The following is a 20,767-nucleotide window of genomic DNA, read 5'->3' as shown; positions in this document are numbered from 1 at the left end:
CTGAAGTGATTAAAGCATTTTCAGCTTCTTTCCTATGGCAAAAGAAGCAGCAACCTCCCATGGACAGACACAGCTGGTATCTGCTGACCAGAACAGAGGCAGCTAATGCACTGCTTATCAGAAATGCTGGCTACTGATAAAATTATTCCTGCTTTACTGCAACACAAGCTAGCAAGCAAAAGACATGATTTCAGTAAATAAAATCTCCTATCAGTGTCTAATTCTGGTGAGCTTGGGAATACATTGTTAGACTCCATAATGAGACCGCAGATGTGATGGATTTTTCAGCCTTTGTCACCAAGTTGGCTGTCTCCAGCTACATGAGGAGCAACATTAATGGATCCTTCAATAGAAGAATCTTTTGTTTTCCACAAGCAAACTTTTTATTTCAGTAAATATTGGAATGTCAGGTGCAAACTGTAGTCATTATCAGGCCTATTTTTGCCATTAAAAAAAGCACAGGGGCCTAAGTAATGGAACTGCTGATGTAAGTGGACTTTCAGAGGTGTCAACCTCCAGGAATGGAATCTCAGTTCTATAACTCAAAAATTATTGTTATGGGGTAGCAGTTTTAATTACTATGTATTTCTAATTACTAAAGTGTGTAGTCTAGAGAAATGTAATAATGGACTACCTCTTAATAATTGCCTCAGTGCAAATTTAGACATGTGACTCCCACTTTTAAAATCAAATTACCTGCATTTCATGGCTTATAGGACACCACAATTAATAAGGAAAATCTTAAATGCAAAGCAAATATGCTGTTGATTCCTGTTTGTCTTCCCTTCATGTATACATAGCAAAAATAGTTCCACATCTAACAAAGAACATTTTATTCCTTGTAAATTATCTCAGTATCTCAATATTCCATTAAAATCATTACATGCTTTTGGTAATATTCTTGCAGATTGTGTTGCATTAGAGAATCTTATGGTGATGCCATCACAGTAGATAAAGAATGTTATCTATAAAAGTTTATTCTCTTTGATGCTGTGTCATTTTTTGTTTCCTTTTCCAACTACCAGAAACAATATGATAGAAGGGATGAACAGGCTGAAAAGACCTGATTGTCAAACTGCCACTGGAACAGAAATGGAAGCAGAGCAATGCTGATCCACTCATTTCAGAAAGTTTCTATGTTACTTTTCTTCCATGCTTTTTCCAAGGAGAAAGACTGAAAATATAGACTGCTGACACCCTTCCCTAGAGAAGAAAGGAAAAGCACTTCCCCTTTGTATCACTGGGTACTGAAAATGTGGGTTCAGATCCCTGTAGGCAGAGCAGGCATGTGAACTGGTTTTCCCACACCCTCAGTCAACATCCCAGCCACCTGAGCACTGGATAGAGAAGGGGTAATTTCTCTTCCCAGTCTGTGAATTGGCTTTTCTTTCTAAAGCCATCCATGAAAAGTGATGGGTGCTAAAATAGTTCAGAAATGTTAAAACAAACAAACAAACAAATACCACCACCACAACCAAAACAACAACAACAACAAAAAAAACACCAAAGCTATCCTAGTTTGCCCTAAATCTGCTTTTTTTTCCGAAAAAGCAAATAATATACAGAGGATCTCTCAGGCATTTTCTATATTCAAGGTAGCTGGTACAAGTGCTCAAAAGATTATTTCCCAGGTAGTGAAACTCCATTGTCTCCATCTGGACATAAGAATTTCTCTTATTCTTTTGGAGGAAGTGCAAATGCTTATCAGTAGTTCTGCTGTCCTGCCTCAGGGGCAATTACAAGACTTGTATTCATCTCTGTTTGTTCCTTGACTCTCCCTGTACTGTGTACAAGAAATGTATTCAGCACAATTGTTTTTCCTGCCTCACCAGACCACTGGATCATCAGCTCCAGGTCGGTCAGAACTAGTCCTGCTTTAATCACCAGGTTGCCATCACCTTCTGGAATCTACATGCTCCTCCTTTGATAACTTTGCATTTGGATTCCGTTGCTGGAAGCTAATTCTCACCACATATTCTATAGGGAATTTACAGCATGTCTCCATTGCCAAACCAAGGTAAGGATCTGCGTATTCTGAAAGTATAAAGCTTCTTCCCTGTGTACTCCTGAGTAATCCAGTAATGCTCTTTTACTTGCTTACTGAAATTAAAATTATAATTTACTTCTTTAGCAATGAAGAATGTAAACTGTGCTCTGCTGAGACCACATCTGGAGTGTTGCGCCATGTTCTGGGCTCCTCCCTTCAAAAAAGGCAGGGATCTAAAAAGAGTCCAGAGGAGGGCAACAAAGATGTTGAGGGGCCTGGAGCACCTCCCTTGTGAGGAAAGGCTGGGAGGCTGCAGAAGTGAAGACTGAGGGGAAAATCTTGTCAATGTTTATAAATATCTAAAGTGTGAGAGTCAAGAGGATGGAACCAGGTTCTTTTCAGTGGTTCCCAACAACGGGTAATGGGCACAAACTGGTACACAGGAAGTTCATCTGAACATGAGAAATAACCTGTTTACTCTGAAGGTGACAGAGCAAGGGAACAAACTGTCCAATTCTACAGGCAGTTATACAGTTTTCCAGATCACAGATCCACTCTGAGTTCAGTTGTTCTGGGCTGTGGGTGGTAGGGTTGATCCCACAGCAGTAAGTCAGGCATTCTCCAAATGCTTCCATCTCTTTTCTGTCCCTCCAGAACTCCCAGTGGCCTCCTGATAATACACTACACACAGAGGACTGACTCATGCTTTTCTTCTTAATTCTGTGCTTCCCCAAATCCTACACAACTTAAAGTGGATGGAGCATTAACCACTGTGTAGGCTGCCCTTAGAGCAAAAAGTCCCCACTAGCTATCAGTTCAGTCTCCTCTTTTTACACTGACTTAGTGTTTTTATGTGGCCTGCATATAAAACTGGAAGCATTACAGCAAGGCAAAATAGAGCCTCAGCACTGAGCCTCCTTTCTAATGCCAGTTTAGCTTCTTGTGAATATGAAATGGAATCACCTGTACAAGACACTCATTTCCAGACGTCTTCCAAGTGAAAGTGAAATTCGTATGCACTAGGTACACTAGTTGTTTTTTTAATTAATTTGTCCTATTTTGTTTAATAGCAGTTTGAAATTTTTAAGAAAAAACGTAACTAAAAATAACTAAAACACCACACTTCTCTATCCTTCTTACTGCCATCACCAGTGACAAGCTTCAATTCTCTTCATGATGTTCCTGTGTTTTGAGCGGGGAAGGGAGAAGCCTGCAATATTTTGACAGCAAAATACACAGTGGCATATAACGCTTGTGATGCAAGAACCAAAGTGGACTGCAGTTCTTTAAGCACTTAGACTGCAACGCCTGGAAAAGCCAGGCCGTCACTCACAGCACACAGCCTCTGCCTGCAGGGAGTGCAGGTTTTGCCTGTACACCTCAGAGTGAGGTAAGAAAGGGATGACTTTGCAGTCGATAACAAAGAAAAGCTTTTGTCTGAACAGTTAGTTCATTTCGATAATTGCATCTTCAATTAGAAGTTTATCGGAAGAGCAGAATGATGCCGTACCCTGACCGGACACAAAATAATCCTTTTGGCAGGACAGACAGAGCTGATGGAACTGTCACACAGCCCACAGGGCGAGGTGGTGCATCTCACCGAATTCTCATTGGGATGAAACCTTGACCCTGCCCAAATCCATGTGATTTAATTGTAACCGCAATTAACTTCTTAGCGTTTATGAACATCCTCAAAGAACAAATTAGCTGCTGCTAGCGAAGCCGAACAGGCCAGCACGAGAGATGTCCCTGCTATGAGCTCGGGGGTGTTCGACCTGTTCTGCTTATAGCTGTGCTCGGAACAGCACCTCAGCGCTGGAGGCCCCGCGAGGCGCTTGGCCGCCGCGGACTCCATTTCCCGGCATGCCGCGCGGCGGAGGGCGGCGCACGCGCGTTGTCCCGTAGCGTCCGGCTCACACCTCCCTCGGCCGGGCTGCGCGCGGCGGAGCAGCGGTACCGCCATGGAGGCCGCTCCCCGGTCCCGGCCTCGGCCCGGCGGGGCTGCCGCTTCTCCGCCGCCACCCCCACCGCCCCCGGAGCAGGAGCGGAAGCTGGAGCAAGAGAAGCTCTCGGGGGTGGTGAAGAGCGTCCACCGACGGCTGCGCAAGAAGTACCGCGAAGGTAACCGCGGGGAGGGTGCCGCCCCCTTCGCGCCGCTCGGGCCGGGCCGCCCCGTTCGTCTCCTCGGGCGGCGGAGCGGCGGGGGCCGCGGGACGGCCGGGCAGAGGCCGCCGCCGAAGGGGGCGTGACGGGGTGGGGGGGGCGGCTCGGAGCGGCTCCGCGGCCGCTTCCTGCTCCGGCTGCGGGCGGGGGGCGGCGGGCGGCAGGGTGAGCCCTCCCCAAGGGGCGATCCTCCTGCAGCGCCGTCCTTGGGATGAGCGGGAGGGGGGCGGGGGGAGTGCGCCTGGTTCCCGATGGGTTGCGACGGTGATGGACTGCGAGAAGGTGAGCGGCGCCTTCGGTGCCCGTGGCTCCGGGGAGACGCTTCGCCGCGGGGATCCATCTCCGAACTGTGGAGGTCTGCGGGAATGAGGAGAGCGGAGAGATGGACGGTGAGCTGGGAAGGCTTTGTTACTCTGCTCCTTTCTTCAGCCGGGGCGTTGAGCGAAAGAGTTGAGACAAGCTTAGTAAAATAGATTGCTTTGTGTTTTAGCTGGCCTTCGGTATTAACGCCCGTGTGCTGGGTTCTTCTGAGTGGTACTGAAGTGCTTAAAACATGACAGAAATGGTTTAGCGTGAGTGCTGGAGTTGAGGGTTGTTGTTTTTTCCCTGCTGGAATTTATAGGTTTTTCATAGAATCATAGAATGGCTTGGGTTGGAACGGATCATCAAACTCCAACCCCCCTGCTGCAGGCAGAGCTGCTCGGGTTGATGGCAATGATCTCTTTCAACGCAGATTAGCAAAAAAATCATCCATTCATTCTATTAGTGAGCTTACAGCTCTTTAGTGGCCTGGCAAACAGGTTGTTCCCTTACTCCAGAAGGACACACGTAAAATCGGAACTGTTGATGTTCTAGACACAAGTTCTTGCAACTCCTACGTGTCTTCCCATGACACATCTGTTAAAGAAACAAGGTTGGACTGCTTTCTGGATTTGGAATCCCCACACAGGCAGCCTGTCTGTAGCATTTGGGCAGATAACTACCTATGGAGGCACTGATCAAGAGTCATTGTTTTTTTTGGCTTTAGTGTGAGCCAAAACCAAAGGAAGGATCTCCCGTGTTTGCCTGGTATTTGGTTGAAGGAGCACAGTGTGTTTAAACAGTAAGATCTTGGCAAAGGAGTCTGGCTATGAACAGGTCACATTTCTGTTAGTTTGGAGTGTATGCAGATTAAAAAGGACAAATGTTGGCACTGTTAACCTCAAGAAACGTGAGAAATTATCAACTGAATTGCTTTAGATGGAAGTCTAAATTATATGGGAATCAGTGTAAGCATACTTTTCAGCAAAGGGCAGGTTATTAGGCGAAGTTGCTTTATCTTTGTTGTTTGTGATCTGTGGGAGTAGCACTTCATCCATTAGGTTATTTCAATTTGAGAATTTCATTTGTGGAAGGAAGTTCTGAGTCTTTCTCCTTAACATTCCTCTCTGCTTCTAAAACTAGGCTTGAGAATTTTCCTTCTGAATTTCATTCAGTATCATTCTCAAATCATGGTACTGGGATGCTCTTGACCTCTGAAGTGTCTTCTCCTCTTTCTTGTATTATAGAGCTTGGAAAGTACATTACTGTGACAAAATCAAAGCTGCTGGTTTGCTAAAGAAGTAAAAGATCACTAAATAATCTGTAATCTCTTGGTAAAATTTGAATTAGAAGTGAGTGTGCAAAAAAGCCAGGGTCAAAAACAAAGAAAACCCACCAAAAACAAGTAAACAAAACTCATCCTTGGTTATATACTTACATTTCATTATGCAGGTAAAGCCTCTTGCTTCCACAGTGCGGTACATCCACCTCCATAGAGAGCAATAACTCATCTGTTGGCATTATTCCAGTCCTGTATTGTTTTTTTGTTGTTTTAATTAATACTGCTTCTCACATCTACTGGAGTTCTACGCAACTAATTTCCATTTCATCGAAGTAAGCAAACAGTATTAGAAGTGCTGTTGCGTGGACTTTGGTGCTTTATCTGTACTAATTTGTTGGAGGGAAAATAAAAGCATGTTGAATCTTTCTGAAAGATATACGATGATGGTGTATAGGGTGGAGAGATCTAGGAAACCCTTGGTATTGTAATATGATCATAAGTTACCCTGCTATAAGTGTTGGAGGAGGATACATGCATCCTTGAGACATGGAGAAGTTGGTGGAAATAATACGGCCTTGATTTTAATAGCTTATTTATTTGAGAATTCACTTGCCTTGTTGCTATTAGCAAGGCCTTTGTTGTAATGGGGCAGTCATAGAAGGTAAGACTGTTTATCACCTGCCTTGCAGGTGCACATGTGGTCGGCACAGCTGCAGGTTTTATTTCCCACAATAGTTCTCTCTTTCTTGTTTTGGAAAATGCAAAATTTACAGCAGTATGCTTCAGAATTGCAAGCTAACACTTCTCTAAAGAGGTCACGTGTTTGTCCAAGTGCAAAAGCAGGATTTTTTAACTAGCAATTCATCACAACTTTTTTTCTAACTTCTAAGGAGTCAGTGAAGGAAAGTTCAGTCATCTCATCCCATCATCTCAAGGGCTAGGCAGTCTCTTCATAATGGAAAGCCACAAACTCCTGAAATTTGTTGAAACTGAATCTTACTGTGACAGTGTAATGTCATGGTCCATGCCAGTGTATTTATGACAAGCATTTACTGTATTTGAAATGGATCAGCTTAAGTTCTTTTCTGTGCTAACCGAATGCGTCAACTGAATTAGCTAATCATTAAAAAGTTGTGTCAGACTCCTTTAAGGCAGTGATAGGCACGGCCAAAACCTGTCTAGTGGTTCCTAAAAATACACATTGTTCTTCAGGTTAGCCTGTAAACACTGTCTGCCTAAAGAAAACATTCTCAAGTGAGAATAAGCACACTGAGGTGGAAAGTGTTCACCTAGGAATTGATCTCATTAGCATGGAGAATCCACCTGTTTGTCTGGAGTTCTGCTTCTGTTTCCTATCCAAGTGGATTAGTTGAGTCTTAATTACTTCACACACCAGAGTGAAATCCAAAAGCTGAGACAACAGCTCTCAGTGCTTAGCTTTTTGCTTGCGGGAAACTTCGGAGTACTTGACAAAAGCACTTGGAAAGTACAGAAACTAGGTTTTGATTGTGTTTGTTTTGTTGAGTTTTTTTTAAACCCAAATTTGGAAAAATCGGACAGTTTGGAGGATTGGAGTTGCTCATGGTTCTGTTGCTTGGTACCACAGGTGACCCAAAGTTTGCAGTGTTTTCCAGTGTGCACCTTTATGGTACCTGCAGCCCGGCTTTGGTTGCGGCATGGTGACACCTGTCAGGCCTCACAGACAGGCTTGGTAGAGCAGATTGAGTAGTTCGTCAGGAACCAAGCATGATCTGTTGAGCATGTGCAATGTAATATTAGCTTGCTTGCTTCCAATTGCTTATAATAGCCAAGCAGGGTTAATTTTTACTGTGGTATAAAAATCCCTTCTTCACGCAAAGACAGCATTTTCTTTCTGTTTCTTTTGTAATCATGCAGACCTCTATTTATCAAGTAAACATTTTCTGTACAGCATGACCCTCAGTTATGGAGTTATATATATAGTCTGGGAAGATGTTTTGCAGTGGCCTACTTGTCCCTGGAAACCCTACACCTAGTACAAGTGGAAAAATTCTGAGGGATCTGTGAAGGAGTTTTAGGAAATATTCTGCTGTGTGTTGTATTAATGTTGTACTTCATATTTGAATCATAAAAAAAGTGATACTGTTTCCTGTTGGAAGACTTGCAAGAAGTTTTAGAATCACAAATTGTTGTACAACAGTAAAGACATTGAGTAGGTAAGTAGTGGAGACATTGATGTGAAAAGTGTTGTTCAGGAATCAGTTGCTTTATGATCTCTTCCTCATGTTTTTTGTGACAAAACCCTGAGAAAGCTTAAATTCTTCCTGATGTCACTATTTCAAAATGTTTCCTGTTTCACATTTTTCACAGGACAGGAGAATTGTCACTGAGCTCTACATGGTACGTTAGCAGCTGTTACTCCTTTTTTGATGAAAACTTAAAGCCGGTTTACTGGGGAAATGTATGTATAAAGAATGATCTCTGTTCATCTTTTCCCACTTGTATTAATTTCATGGAAGAGAGAAGCATTTGGGGATACTGTTATATTTTCAAACAATGAACAAAATGCCATTTCATTAGAAATTTGAAATGATGCTATTTTACGATATGGGTGTGAAGATACAATTGTCTTTACAGGTTGTACTCCACAGTTTGAGTGGAAGTTGTATTAGAAATCTCGTAGTATTTTACAGGATGATAGGGGCATTTAATGAAATCACTGGTATCATTTAGCTAGCCTACAGGTTTTGGACGCCCACTGGCTACAGCACAGACTTGAATCCACTGAACAAACAGCTGTATGTGACCTCCCTCTCAGCTCCTTTTATCGCTTTTGCAGGGAAAACAGAGTTCCTGATGCATGTTCGGCACAGTGAAATCTGTGCCTCTGCTTCAGCTGCTTCAGATTTTTCTCCCTGTGTTTACACAGGTCTTCTAAAATCAGTTTCATGTGAATGTGTTTATCTCTTTGGTTGCATTAAGTGCTGCATGTAGTTGGTCCCTCAGTCAGGTTTGGGGAAGAGAGAGGGTCAGTCAACATCTGCGGGCAGTAATTGCTTTAGCCATTGCTAATGGGCTCTCCACATCTGTGTGACAGCCATCAGTCCTTAAAGTGATTTATGGTGGATTGGAGACACAAATCATTCTTCAGGGTGACGAAAGCTGACCCTAAATAGCAAATGGAACATATCCTGGAAGTCTGTGTAAAGATGCAGATTCATACGTACAACTTCTACCAATTGCGGTTTTCTGTATCTGACCTTGTCTAGCATCTATATAGATATCAATATATTATGTACATGTGTGTGTGGGTGTGTACATATAGAAAAATATATGTGTGCTTGCAATATTTTTGCATTGTAAAATAAATGAGATTTTATTGTGAGACATTTCAGGTAAATCCTAGGAAATGTAAAGCAAGCATTGGTCAGAGAAGACAGAAATATTGGCTTTGTTTGCTTGAACTTTGTCTGAGTTGAAGTTCACACTCTGTATCCAGACGTATAAAACTGGTCAGCAGTGAAGCAGAAATACCAAACATCTTTCATGTGTTGTTTTAGTAAGACAGATGTTAGTAGGTTTCTGGTTTGGCTTGTATACACTGAGAGTTTTAAATAGCAGAGTGTTAGCTAATATTCTTTGTGTAATTAATCACTGCCACAGCATCCAGATATCTATTAGTGCAACTGAATTTCAAGGGATAAGTTACTGTTAATAAAGCATTATTATCACATAAAGTATTCATAGGAATTTGATTTCGGCTTTAGCCCAGCTCATGGCATAGGGTTTCCTTCCCTGTGTACTGATAGGCATGTTGGAGAAGCTTATTTGCTGGAAACAGTAAACAAGTGACAGGCAGTGTTAGGAAGCTAAAAATGAGATGGATTTTTTTCATTCCGCAGTGCATTGGCATCAACAACAGCAAAAAGAGAAGCTGGAAGGTCTTGCTTGCTAGGTACAGCCATGGCTAGCAGCCTGTCAGCTGAAGTCAGCCAGCATTGTCACAGGTGCTTATAAATGTGGGCATAGGTTCCTTTTCAACAGTGAGCAATTCACAGAGGTTTATTAACACAGTTGGACAAATATGAACATGTCACTTGTGTTTCTTTCATTGTTAGTCATGTGTTAAGCTTTTTTTTTTTTTTTTTTTTTTCCTGTTTCATAGGAGCCAAAGGTGTGCTCAGAAAGGCTTTGAGCTGTCAAATAGATGCAATCCACCCCATTTCCATCTTTTGCTATTACCAATTCATATTATCATGTAGGTAGCCAGAAGTTCAAACCCTTATTTCGACTTTTTCTTTGTTACAGCTACTTTTAAATTCAGAAAATTGTAACTTACCAAAAGAACATAATAGCTGTGTAATTGCAGTCTTCCTAAAGTCCTAAGAAAGTATTTCTTCTGGGGGGTAAAGGAGATTAGGATCTAATACCACACTGCATCTACTTCAATCTAAAGTGCATAGTTCCAGATAAATTTAGGGATATTAGATCTAGTTTGCTGACGGGCAGAGTATCTTGCATTTGTTTTGAGATAGTGCAGTCATCTCTATCTGGCAGCAAGGGAATTAAGGAAAAGCGTAATTACCAGAGTTGTCTCCTGGGTGCAGATAGTATGCTTAACTCCATGTGACTTAGCTGTTTTATTACTTGTTGAAGGAAAATGAATCAGATCTGTTGTTTGGGTTTTTATCCCATGCTCAAATGCAAAATAGTTTTTAGCAAAGCTGAGCTCTGTTTTTTACATAAAAACAGTGTTTAAAATACATTCGATGTATTCTGTCAGAAGTCTTAGTTGAAAAACAACTTGTTAATTTTCCTATTTGTGTAACATACCCCAAATGACAATTGTATTTAACACTCTATGAAGAACAATCTTTTAAAGTTTAACCAAACCAAACAATGAATCTAGAATGGAAGAAAGCAGGATTTTGTTTTAAGAAGCAGACCGCTTGAAGAGGGGAGTTAGTGTGGGGTTGGCCCATCAAGAACGATAAACTTGGTCTTTCCTGGCTGTACTGGAGACCTTCAGTTCTTACAAATCAGTGTGCAATGAGGGGTGTTCCGTCTGAGTCTGTATAATTTTTCAGTAAAAAACATGTCTTCAGCTGCCAGAACTTACAGCTAACGTTACCTGTCTATTGCTGTTCCCCAAAATTAAAATTGTCTTGTAATTAGGGTCATTTTAAAATAACGTCTACGTGACTAACTTGTTCTATGAGACAGGCTTCAGTGACAGGTGATTGCTCTGTGGTTGAGTTTCGTGGTGTGATTGGCTATTCTGCGTGCACTATTAATGTCAGTGGAAGTTATTTTGAGGGATTCATGAATTCTAAGTAAATATTAGTGGATTTTGGTTTTGTTTTAGAAAATGATGTGCTGTGGTGAACCTATGAGTTGGTCAGTTATTTCTTCACTGACTGGCAGATGTGCTAGGAAGAGGTGGGCTTTGGCTTTTTGGTTTTAAAGTAGTTAACCTTCAAGGTGAAGAGTAGGCAGTGTATTTTCTAGGCAATTTCAGACAGAGGGGATAGCAAGGTTTTAAATAATTTTAAAATAATATGACTGTAATGATAGGTGTGTGAAGCTTCTGTGGTGTGCCAGTCTTCACAGAATGGCTGGAGTTGGAAGAGACCTTAAGGATCATGAATCTCCAACCCCCCCCGCCACATGCAGGGCCACCAACCTCCCCATACTAGACCAGGCTGCCCGGAGCCACATGCAATCTGGCCTTGAACACCTCTAAGGTGTCTTATAAATAATTATTATAAATAAGATGTTTTTCAAGCTGGATTTCAGTGTAACTGGATCTTCTGTGGAGTTCTGAGATGACTCTCCGAAGAGTCAATACCCAACATGGGTTTAAAACTGCATGAAAGATAATCTTCAAGTACTGTCAGGGAGCCTTAAGCTTTGTATAATGGTGCGGTCATGAGATTCTGACATGAAAAGTTGAACGCACAAAACCAAATATTAACTTTAAAATGTGATTGAAGATATATATATATATACACACACACATATATATATATATATATACATATATTTAATCCTTTAGATTAGCTACCACAAATTTTATTTAATTTACAGCCTTAGCGATCGCCTAACAGACGATGTTATTGTTTTAGTAAGCATTGGCTTTGCAGTGGAGCCTTTCTGCACCTTTTACTGTCTTTTTGGCTGCACAAATAAATGTTGAACTGCACTAGAGTTAATGTGGTATTTGTACATGGATTATAACGTATTCTTTGTGAAACTGAATACACAGCTCTGCTGCTTTCTGGGTACCAGTTGAAGTTGCAAGACCTGTTGTAGTCACTCCCTGAGAGTCTGTCAACAGATAGGAGTCATTATGAGCATTTTCAGCGTGGACAGTATTGGAGCATGGTTCTGGAATTTGTGTTCCTGTATGTTTGTGTAATACCCTTATCTGTGCTTTCTCTAATCTTGCATTGAAGAGGAATGTGGAAAACATGCGAAAATAACTCACTGCTATGGTTCTTGCTTAAAGGAAGTTGGACCTCAAATGCTTCATTGAAGGTTGCTGCACAATTACGTCAGTCTGTTAAGAAAACCTTTTATCTGCAGTTGTTCGGGAAGAGGGCAGACAGGTGGTCGTTGTATCACACCCAGCAGTGCCATAGTAGCAGGTGCTTAGACAACACTGTATGAGAAGAGCTGCACAGGTATTACCATACACTTGCTCACCGTTCTGTCTTTCAGTGATTTTTGTGGTCTAGGAACTGCAGAATGAGAAGTGGCCTCTTTGAAGTTTTTCATGAATTTTCTTCCCTTAGTTTTCCAAGCTGTGTGAACTTTAAGCTTAATTGTGCATTTTGTGCACATTTTTTTTGCATTGAAGCTGCCCTTCATGCTTTTTCTGTCTCCTCATCTTTGAACAAGAAGGCATTGTTTTATATTTAACTTTCCCACGTCACTCATGGCCATGTGGAAATCTGTCCGCTTATGCTTTCATCCACCTTTTTCCTGTGTCTGTTGAGGTGTTCCTCATACAGAAACTGGGCTATGTCTGTCCTATGTTGCTATTTCTGTACTTGTTGATCTGTTTGGGTAGAAGGTAACAAAGCAGAAGTGCATGTGGAATTGGCTCTATGTAGGATGTGTGATGGAATTATTTTGTGTTCTTTTTGTTTGTTTTTTAATTTTTGCTCTGTGTTTCTCTAACGGTCTCTAACGGTTCCTTTTTTCTTTTCAGCTCAGTGCCAAAAAGCTGGTACTGCCATAGGCATTTTTGTTGTAACTCAGAGTTCCTATCCTGGGGTGCAAATAGCTTCAGATCTGTTGCTGTGTATTGCATTTCAGATTCTGTATGAGTGGACTATTTAGCTCTTCATTCAGCCCTCAGAAATGTGAACATTTTCAACTTTGCTCAGGAGATAAAAGGAATTGGTGTCAGGAGGCACTGCTTCTGCTCTGTAAGAAAGGATGAGTTGGCTAAAAGTATTTCGTCTTTGCACTTTTCTTCCCCATCCATTTTATTTTTGAATTCTTAAGAAAAAGTGATACTGGGAAATGGAACTATTGTCTAGAAATAGACCAGGTGAAGTTAAATGACTGAAAGGTGCTAAACTGAGATTTTTTTTATTGGTGATATTTTTCTCTCTGAATGTTTACTTGTTTACTTCTTTCTACTGCATGTTCTTAATCAAAATTCCAGCAAGTGCATGCCTGTCAAGTGTTTTATAGCTGTCAGGCTCATGCAGTAAGATTCAGAGTGTGTGGCAGAAGAACTATGAAACTACATCTAAATTGCATAACAGTTAAATAGCTATTGAGAATACACTTTAAGCTTAGCTAGTGCTTTCTGTTTTGATGCTGTCTGCATAGGATCAGCGCTTCTGTTTTGAGGAAATGGGAGCAAAGCTTGTGCTAGTTTTGCCCCTTTTGCTGGTAGGACACTATGTACCATTTCTTGCTCTCTTTCATCAGTAGAATTTGATGCGCCCTGTGTGATTACTTCCACATAAGGTTTCCGAACAGCTCTGGCAAAATGAGCCCTAAGTTCCATCAGAAACAGCAGCAGGGCTGTGCCTCCGGTGTGCATTTGTCAGGCATGCCCTGTGCTGGTAGGCAGCTGGGGACCATGCTCATGCCTTCTGGTGTAAAGCGTGTCTCCTTGAACTTGAATCACTTGGGAAGTACCACAGGATACTGCTCAAATATAATACTGCACTTATTTGTCCAGTCTAACATCTTTCTCATGTTTGTCTCACAGCAAGCAGAATACGTGATGTCTTGCTTAGCTTCCCTGTTGTATTAAAACTAAAATAGTATCACATCCACTCCCTGGCCTTCCATCCTGATTGCTGTCTCATGCAAGGCAGTGTAAACACCTCATTGAAACATGACTCATTTTGATGATTGCAGATGATTATTTTTGAAGAGCAAATAGTTGTGACATCCCTAAACCAAACTTACAGAGGCAGTAACTTAGATCACTGGTTAAATTCTTCTAAGTCTTCTGTCTCTCGTACCCAGTCTTGCTGTAATTGGAGGACAGATGGGCTAACCAGACATTATTACTGTTTTGCACGCAAGCAAAAAGAAAAAGTTGCCATGGAAAGAAGTCTGTTACTGCTAATTAAAATAAAGAACATCAAAGGGATTCTCACCAATGAGTTAGAAATACCTTACTGATATGGGAATGACAAGTTATACCATAAGCTACTTTCCAGGCTTTAGCAAATGTTATAGTCAGCTATGATTGATGCACTTTGTAAGTATTTCTTTGTCATATTAAGGGGCCACAAGACTAGTTCTGAAACCATGCTGTTAAATATTTGTTGTCAGAGTCTAATCTTAGAGTGTACCTTTGCTTTTAGTAACTTGCTGTTAGCTGTATCAGCGTGAGCATGCAAAATCAATGCATAATTTTTATTCTGCAAATACATATATGAATCTATACTGGATGTGTGCACACATTTGTGATTAAGAAACAAAAAAGGAATTAGTGAAGATCATACCTGTGAGCATGTGTCTTTTTTTTTTTTTTTTTTCTTATGGCAGAAGAGTCTTTTAGTAAAGTATACCAAAGTTTTTTGTGCAGTAGAAACTATAACAGGAGTTGTAGCTTGCACCACTAGTATTTACCTTGTTTTTGTTTGGCAGTACATTATGTAAAGCAAGCTAGAGGAAGTGGATACTTCCCTGCAGAAGTGGGAAAGTCATCATGTTTAATTACTTAAAAGTGTTAGAATTTAACCTGCAAGACTTTTTTTTTTTTTTTAGTGAGATGAGGAACATGAAAATAAAACTGTTAGTGGAAATTGGCAAATTTGTCTGATTTTTTTTTTTTTTTTTTTTTTTTTTTTCTCCACTGTAATTGGTCTGATTCTTCAGTACTGTTGCTTAGAAGTTATTTTATTGATACTGACTACATAGGCAGGTATCAGTGAAGGCTTGAATTCTTTTTCCAGTGTATCCAAAGAAATCTGTAGTCTTGATTAAACTTTCATTTGAGCATTTTTCCATGTATATCATGCAGAGTATTTACTGCAAACATGAATGCAACTAGGAGGCCTTCCAGTCTTTCAATTCTAAAAATGTTTGTCATGTTTAATACCCGTGCACAGAAATGGAAGCAGAACTTCCCAGTAACTTTAATTTCATGGAATGAGGTGAACAAAGTCAGTGTTCTGAGAATATTGCTAGCTTCTCAAGTACCCGATAGTCCCTTCTCAAAAGCCTTGAAGAAGCATTGTGTTTGACTAGAGAAAGGGGGCCTCATTTTGTTAAATGCAGGTAAAGTAATCTCTTACAGCATTATGTAACTTCTTTAATGGGAAGATGGGGACTTTGCCATGAAGATAATGAGACACATTGTGTCTAATGTGCAGTATTTTTTTTTATTGTTGTTTTGCTCAGTGGGAGACTTTGATAAAATCTGGCGTGAACACTGTGAGGATGAGGAAACTCTCTGTGAATATGCTGTGGCAATGAAGAACCTTGCAGATAATCACTGGGCAAAAACTTGTGAAGGGGAAGGCCGAATTGAATGGTGTTGCAGGTAAGCCCTCATGTCTTTGAAAGATGTGGTTGCGTGTTTATATTTGTAATTCTTTACAATACAGGTTTTTTTATTTGATGATTTATAACATTTGTTCTATAAAATGTTAATGATGTATTGGTTCCCAAAACAAATACCTTCTTACTGTTCCAATTTATAAACTGTAAATCCATAATGAAGTAGTTTCTCCTAAAATTAGATATTTTTTTTTTTTAAAGCAACTTCAGCAAACAACTTCCTTTTCTTCATGTGCTGAAGCTGCAAGTAAATTTAAGAAGTAATGTTATATGCGTTCATCTGAATCTAAACTGAATTAATGCAATGAGCGTAGCTGAACAGGGTATGGGTTTGACTTGTGCATGTAAGTACGTGGATTTTAAACTTCTTGCATGCCCTAATAGTAAAATCCTGGATTGAGTTCAACTAAACTATTTCAATCCTTGAGGAAACTGAGGTCTAAAATAGGATAAGTGTTAGTCACTCAGGATTCCTACATATGGTTGGCATCTGAGGCATACTGTGAAACCTGTACAGTGGAATAAAACAAAATACTGTTGAAATTTTATATGAAAAAGACTTTATGCACAATCCTGCTTCCAGGAATGTCTTTAGACAGAGGAAGATGATGATGTAAGTCTGAGAGTAAGGTCTTTGCATATCCAGATGTTTAGAAAAACTTCATTTTTTCCATCATGATATGAAAGTTATTCCAATCAATCCAACTTTGAGGAAGTATATCAACTACATGTAATAAAGTCTTTGTAGGTATCAGTTTGTTTATAAAATGCTGCAGCAGTGGAGGTTTCCAGCTTCCCTGGGATCTTTAAAAATCAGTGTAGGTTAAAACTGAATAGATTAAATATTAACAGATTACCATTCTCTTCTAGTCTCGGAATAGTCATCCTCTATTTGACTGATACGAAGTAATGAACAGAAGAAAGAGAAGAGAAGCAAGGATGACATTGCTACATTTCACTTTATTGCAGAGATCTTTGGATCCCATAAAACAAGCAATTGAGTGAGGGAGGAAGGGGCATGGATTGTGAAACAGTTAATATAGAGTACATCAACCTGGTGACAACTCAAGGTGTTCTGTACTTGATGGAAGTGGAGCAAGTCAGTAACAACCTTATTTTCTTTCTCTCTACAGCAGGCTCTTGTTTAATATTTGAAACCCATTCCTTTTGTATCAATAGTTCATAGAACAATAGAATAATTAAAATTGGAGAAGACCTCCAAGATCATGTAGTCCAAACGTCTACCTACCATCAATATTGCCCACTAAACCATGGCCCTAAGTATTATATCTGCCCTTTCCTTAACCACCTCGGGGGATGGTGACTCCACTACCTCCCTGGGCAACCTGTTCCAGCACATAACCACTCTTTCTGAGAAGAAAGTCTTTTCAGTATTCAACCTGAACCTCCCCTAGCGCAACGTGAGGCCATTCTAGTTCCTTCACTTGTTATGCGAGAGGAGAGACAACCCCTACCTCACCACAACCTACTTTCAGGCAGCTATAGAGAGCAGTAAGGTTTCCCCTGCGTCTCCTCATCTTCAGACTTAACAGTCCCAGTTCCCTCAGCTACTCCCTATACAAGTTGTGCTCCAGACTCTACACAAGCTTTGTTGCCTTTCTCTGGACATGCTACAAAGCATTGATGTCTTTCTTGTAGTGAAGGGCATAAAATTGTTCTCATGTTCTGGTTATCTGTGCACATACTAATGGTACTGGATTCTGGACTGATTCCCAGGGAACACTGCTTGATTTTTATTTTTTTTTAAAGCAATTTCAGTTAACTAGTATTCCCTTAGCTTGTGGCAAGCTCAATTCATTCCCTGCAGGACAGGATAATGTTGCATGTTGACACCAGAGGAACGGCTGCTATCCTGTGTACTGAGGTTTATTGGCTCTCTCGTTTGTTTGTTGGGTGGTTTTTTTGGGGGGGTGGTTTTATGGTTCCTATAAGATTTACAGAGTGAACAAATAAATATCCAGTTTGGGCCTGGGAGCCCAACCTCATTCTAAGAATGATAGGATAGGAGACACTAAGATGCGCGCGGTATAAAGCTTCAATTCAAGCACAGATCTTTTCTGCATGCAACATTCAGGGGTCAGGAGATTCACATCAGTTAAAAAAAAAAAAAAGTTTTTTTCTTTCTTTTGTGGAAACTGAGGCCTGAATGGCGAAATACCAAAACATGGCAGATCAACTTTGTCTTCTGTTGTTTTTTTTTGTTCCTTGTCAGCAGCAAGGAGGTGTGCCACGCAGATGGCAGGCCCCATTGTCCTTACTCCTCCTTGTGTCTAGTTGCTTAATTGCATGCAAGAGAACTATACTTATGTGAAACTTCATTGAAAGCTTTTGTTGAGTGCTTTAACTGAGTGTCACCATGGCAGCAGGAAGGTAGCTGATCGGTTGAATGAAGTTTCATTTCAGAGTGGAATGCTGAAAATACTTGGGAACCACTTGTGTATCTGTGTTGAAGAAAGGATAGCTCAGGCTTTTGTTTTCCTTTTAAGGAAGATCTTTTAAGATGTGATACTAGCTAGGAAAAAAAAGATTTTTTTTTGGTCTTTCATTATTTTTTCTTGTATTCTTGTGTAACCAAGCACCAGTAAAGTAAATCAGAGAATATAGAATGCATACTTATTTTCAGGGTCAAGATTATGTTTCCTGCAGGGTTCTCCTTGTGAAAAGGTGTATCTTGCTATTTAGTTGAACATACTGGGAGAACACATCTTGTGATGCTAATTCTTAAAACAGATGAAAATAACCTTCTCTTTTACTTCATTAATTTTTTATTTAGATGACACACGTGCAGATTCTAGAAAACATTAAAGCTAAAGCTGTAAATGGCAGACTGTGCTGTTGACCGTATGCCACATTGTACAGGAGTGGTTTGACTGTTTCAGGGCAATAGGATACAATCTTTAGCATGGGAAGAGAGAACTTAAAGCCTTGTCTCCTTCCAGATGCAGTTTAGGTAAACCTCATGTGGTGTTGTAGAAAACATGGACCACAGTCAGCTGTCTTTCGTTTTTTTTTGTCTGTATTTTCAGTAAATTGAATGCAGTGTAGCAGGTGATGTTTGGAAATGTACACCTGTTTCATGTAATTTCTGTTTCAACACAGAGCTTAAACCAAAGTGGGATGGATAAGATTGTTTACCCTAGCTGTTCTAACGTCTAATTTTTGCTGGCATAGGTAGCCTGGTGAACCTTTGTATGGACAATGAATGCTGGCCTTTTCTGGCTCTAGTTAAAACAAAATAAGCTAAACCAGCTGATTTGCTTCTTTCTGTTGCTTTTGCATCAGTTACAACTTGTGTTGACTTGGCGGTTCTTTTTTTTTTTTTTTTTTTTAAATAATGAAAAAACAGAATCAGCTTGAAATAGCCATTGTGACAAAACATTATCTGAACTTGCATTTTTTTAAAAAGTCTTTTGAGAGTTTTCAGTATGCTGAAGAAATGTGGTCTTGGTCAGTTTACTGTTAGGGGAGTGTAGAACTGTTTGGAAAAAAATACAGAGAATGGACATTAGAAACTTATCTTAAATATTTGTTTTACTGACAAAAGGCTCTGTAAGCCTGTCCCTGAATCTGTTACTAATCAATATTTTCGTTAGTAATCTACTAGAATACAGTCTGTTTATTAAATTTGCAAATGAGACTAAGCAAGGAAGAATTTACACTCTCAGGGCTGGACTGAAATTAACAATGATACTAACTGTGCCAAATACTATCAGCTATGGAGACACGGGCTAGGAAATAGTTGGTTATTTATCAGTCCTTTAGAAAAGTGTTTGTAGGGAGCCTACAAACAAGAGGGTAGTCAACTCTTTACAGAGGTAGATAATGGCAGGAGAAGGGGAAATGGTTTTAAAGTTGAGGGAGGGAAGATTTAGGTTAGATATCAGGGGGAAGTTCTTTACAGAGAGAGTGGTGAGGTGTTGGAACAGGCTGCCCAGAGAGGTTGTGGATGCCCCGTCCCTGGAGGTGTTCAAGGCCAGGTTGGATGGGGCTCTGGGCACCTGGTCTAGTATTAAATGGGGAGGTTGGTGGCCCTGCGTGTGGCAGGGGGCATTGGAGCCTGATGGTCTTCGAAGTCCCTTCCAACCCAGGCCGTTCTATGATTCTGTAGCAAAGTACAAGCTGAATATGAAACAATCACAGGATACTTTCTTCAAAAAAGAGAAACATCTTGGAGTGTGGTAATGAAGTTATTCACAAAATATCTGAAATACCTTATTTAGCTTTTCTCTTAATTAAAGTATCACTTTGCTCCCTGCATTTACAAAACAACTCCAAAAAAGGTAAAGAAAAGTTCAGGGGTCTTATTTATTTTCCACAAAAGCCATGTTTTTTCCTAGAATCTGGAGCTGTCTGGTCAAATGGAGTAAAATCTAGGAGATCCTTTTACAGGATCTTTGAGGATAAGTGTTCACGGTCTGTTTGGGATTGGAGGACAGAATAAATGAATGCTTAAAGTCCCTACAGTGCTGTTTTGGTGCTTTCTTCATGAATGCTGAGAAACTCACCTTCAATGGAATTAGAAAGGAGGTGGGTTAAGGAAAAGGAGGGAAACTATTTAATAGAAAAAGGATCTAATGTTCATTGTGCATGTTTGTATGGCAACCTTTATTTTTCCTTCTAAATAATACTTTGTTCTGACAAAACTGTGTCTGTTCACTGAATGTTAGAACTAATTAGAGCTTTGATTATATGATGACTGCTGACTGTTTTCAAGTTCTTGGAATCATCCGGTAATGAAGGGTGTTGACTCTAAGCTGGTTTGTGGTGGGAGGATTGGTACAACGTAGGAGAAACATCTGGTTCCAGACCTAGTGGTGTTTTCCAAAAGGATAAGTCTCAAATGTCTAGAATTAAAACAAAGCATGAAAAATAAATGTGAATTAATCGTATGCAAGCTTCTTGCATTGAACTTTAAGAGCTTATAATACTTTGTACTGTAATATTTGCTGAATGTATAATTTCCTTAACCTAAATCTGGACACTCTTGATAATAG

General features: G+C 40.3%; 1 protein-coding gene across 1 annotated transcript in view; it reads left to right on the top strand.

Moving 5' to 3' along the window:
• Positions 1-3,948: 3,948 nt before the first annotated feature.
• The window catches only part of SAMTOR (S-adenosylmethionine sensor upstream of mTORC1), a gene marked incomplete at both ends in the record, with an annotated part of 29,891 nt that continues 13,072 nt past the window's right edge, over positions 3,949-20,767 (top strand). The window contains 2 exons of the mRNA XM_079532424.1: positions 3,949-4,108; positions 15,594-15,735. Coding sequence (XP_079388550.1) covers positions 3,949-4,108; positions 15,594-15,735 — 302 coding nt within the window. The remainder of the gene's footprint in view (positions 4,109-15,593; positions 15,736-20,767) is intronic.

The sequence above is a fragment of the Tetrao urogallus genome (assembly GCF_951394365.1).
Source record: "Tetrao urogallus genome assembly, chromosome: 1".
Taxonomy (NCBI): domain Eukaryota; kingdom Metazoa; phylum Chordata; class Aves; order Galliformes; family Phasianidae; genus Tetrao; species Tetrao urogallus.
The sequence above is the reverse complement of the archived record's forward strand: the minus strand, read 5'-3'. Positions and strand labels throughout refer to the sequence as shown.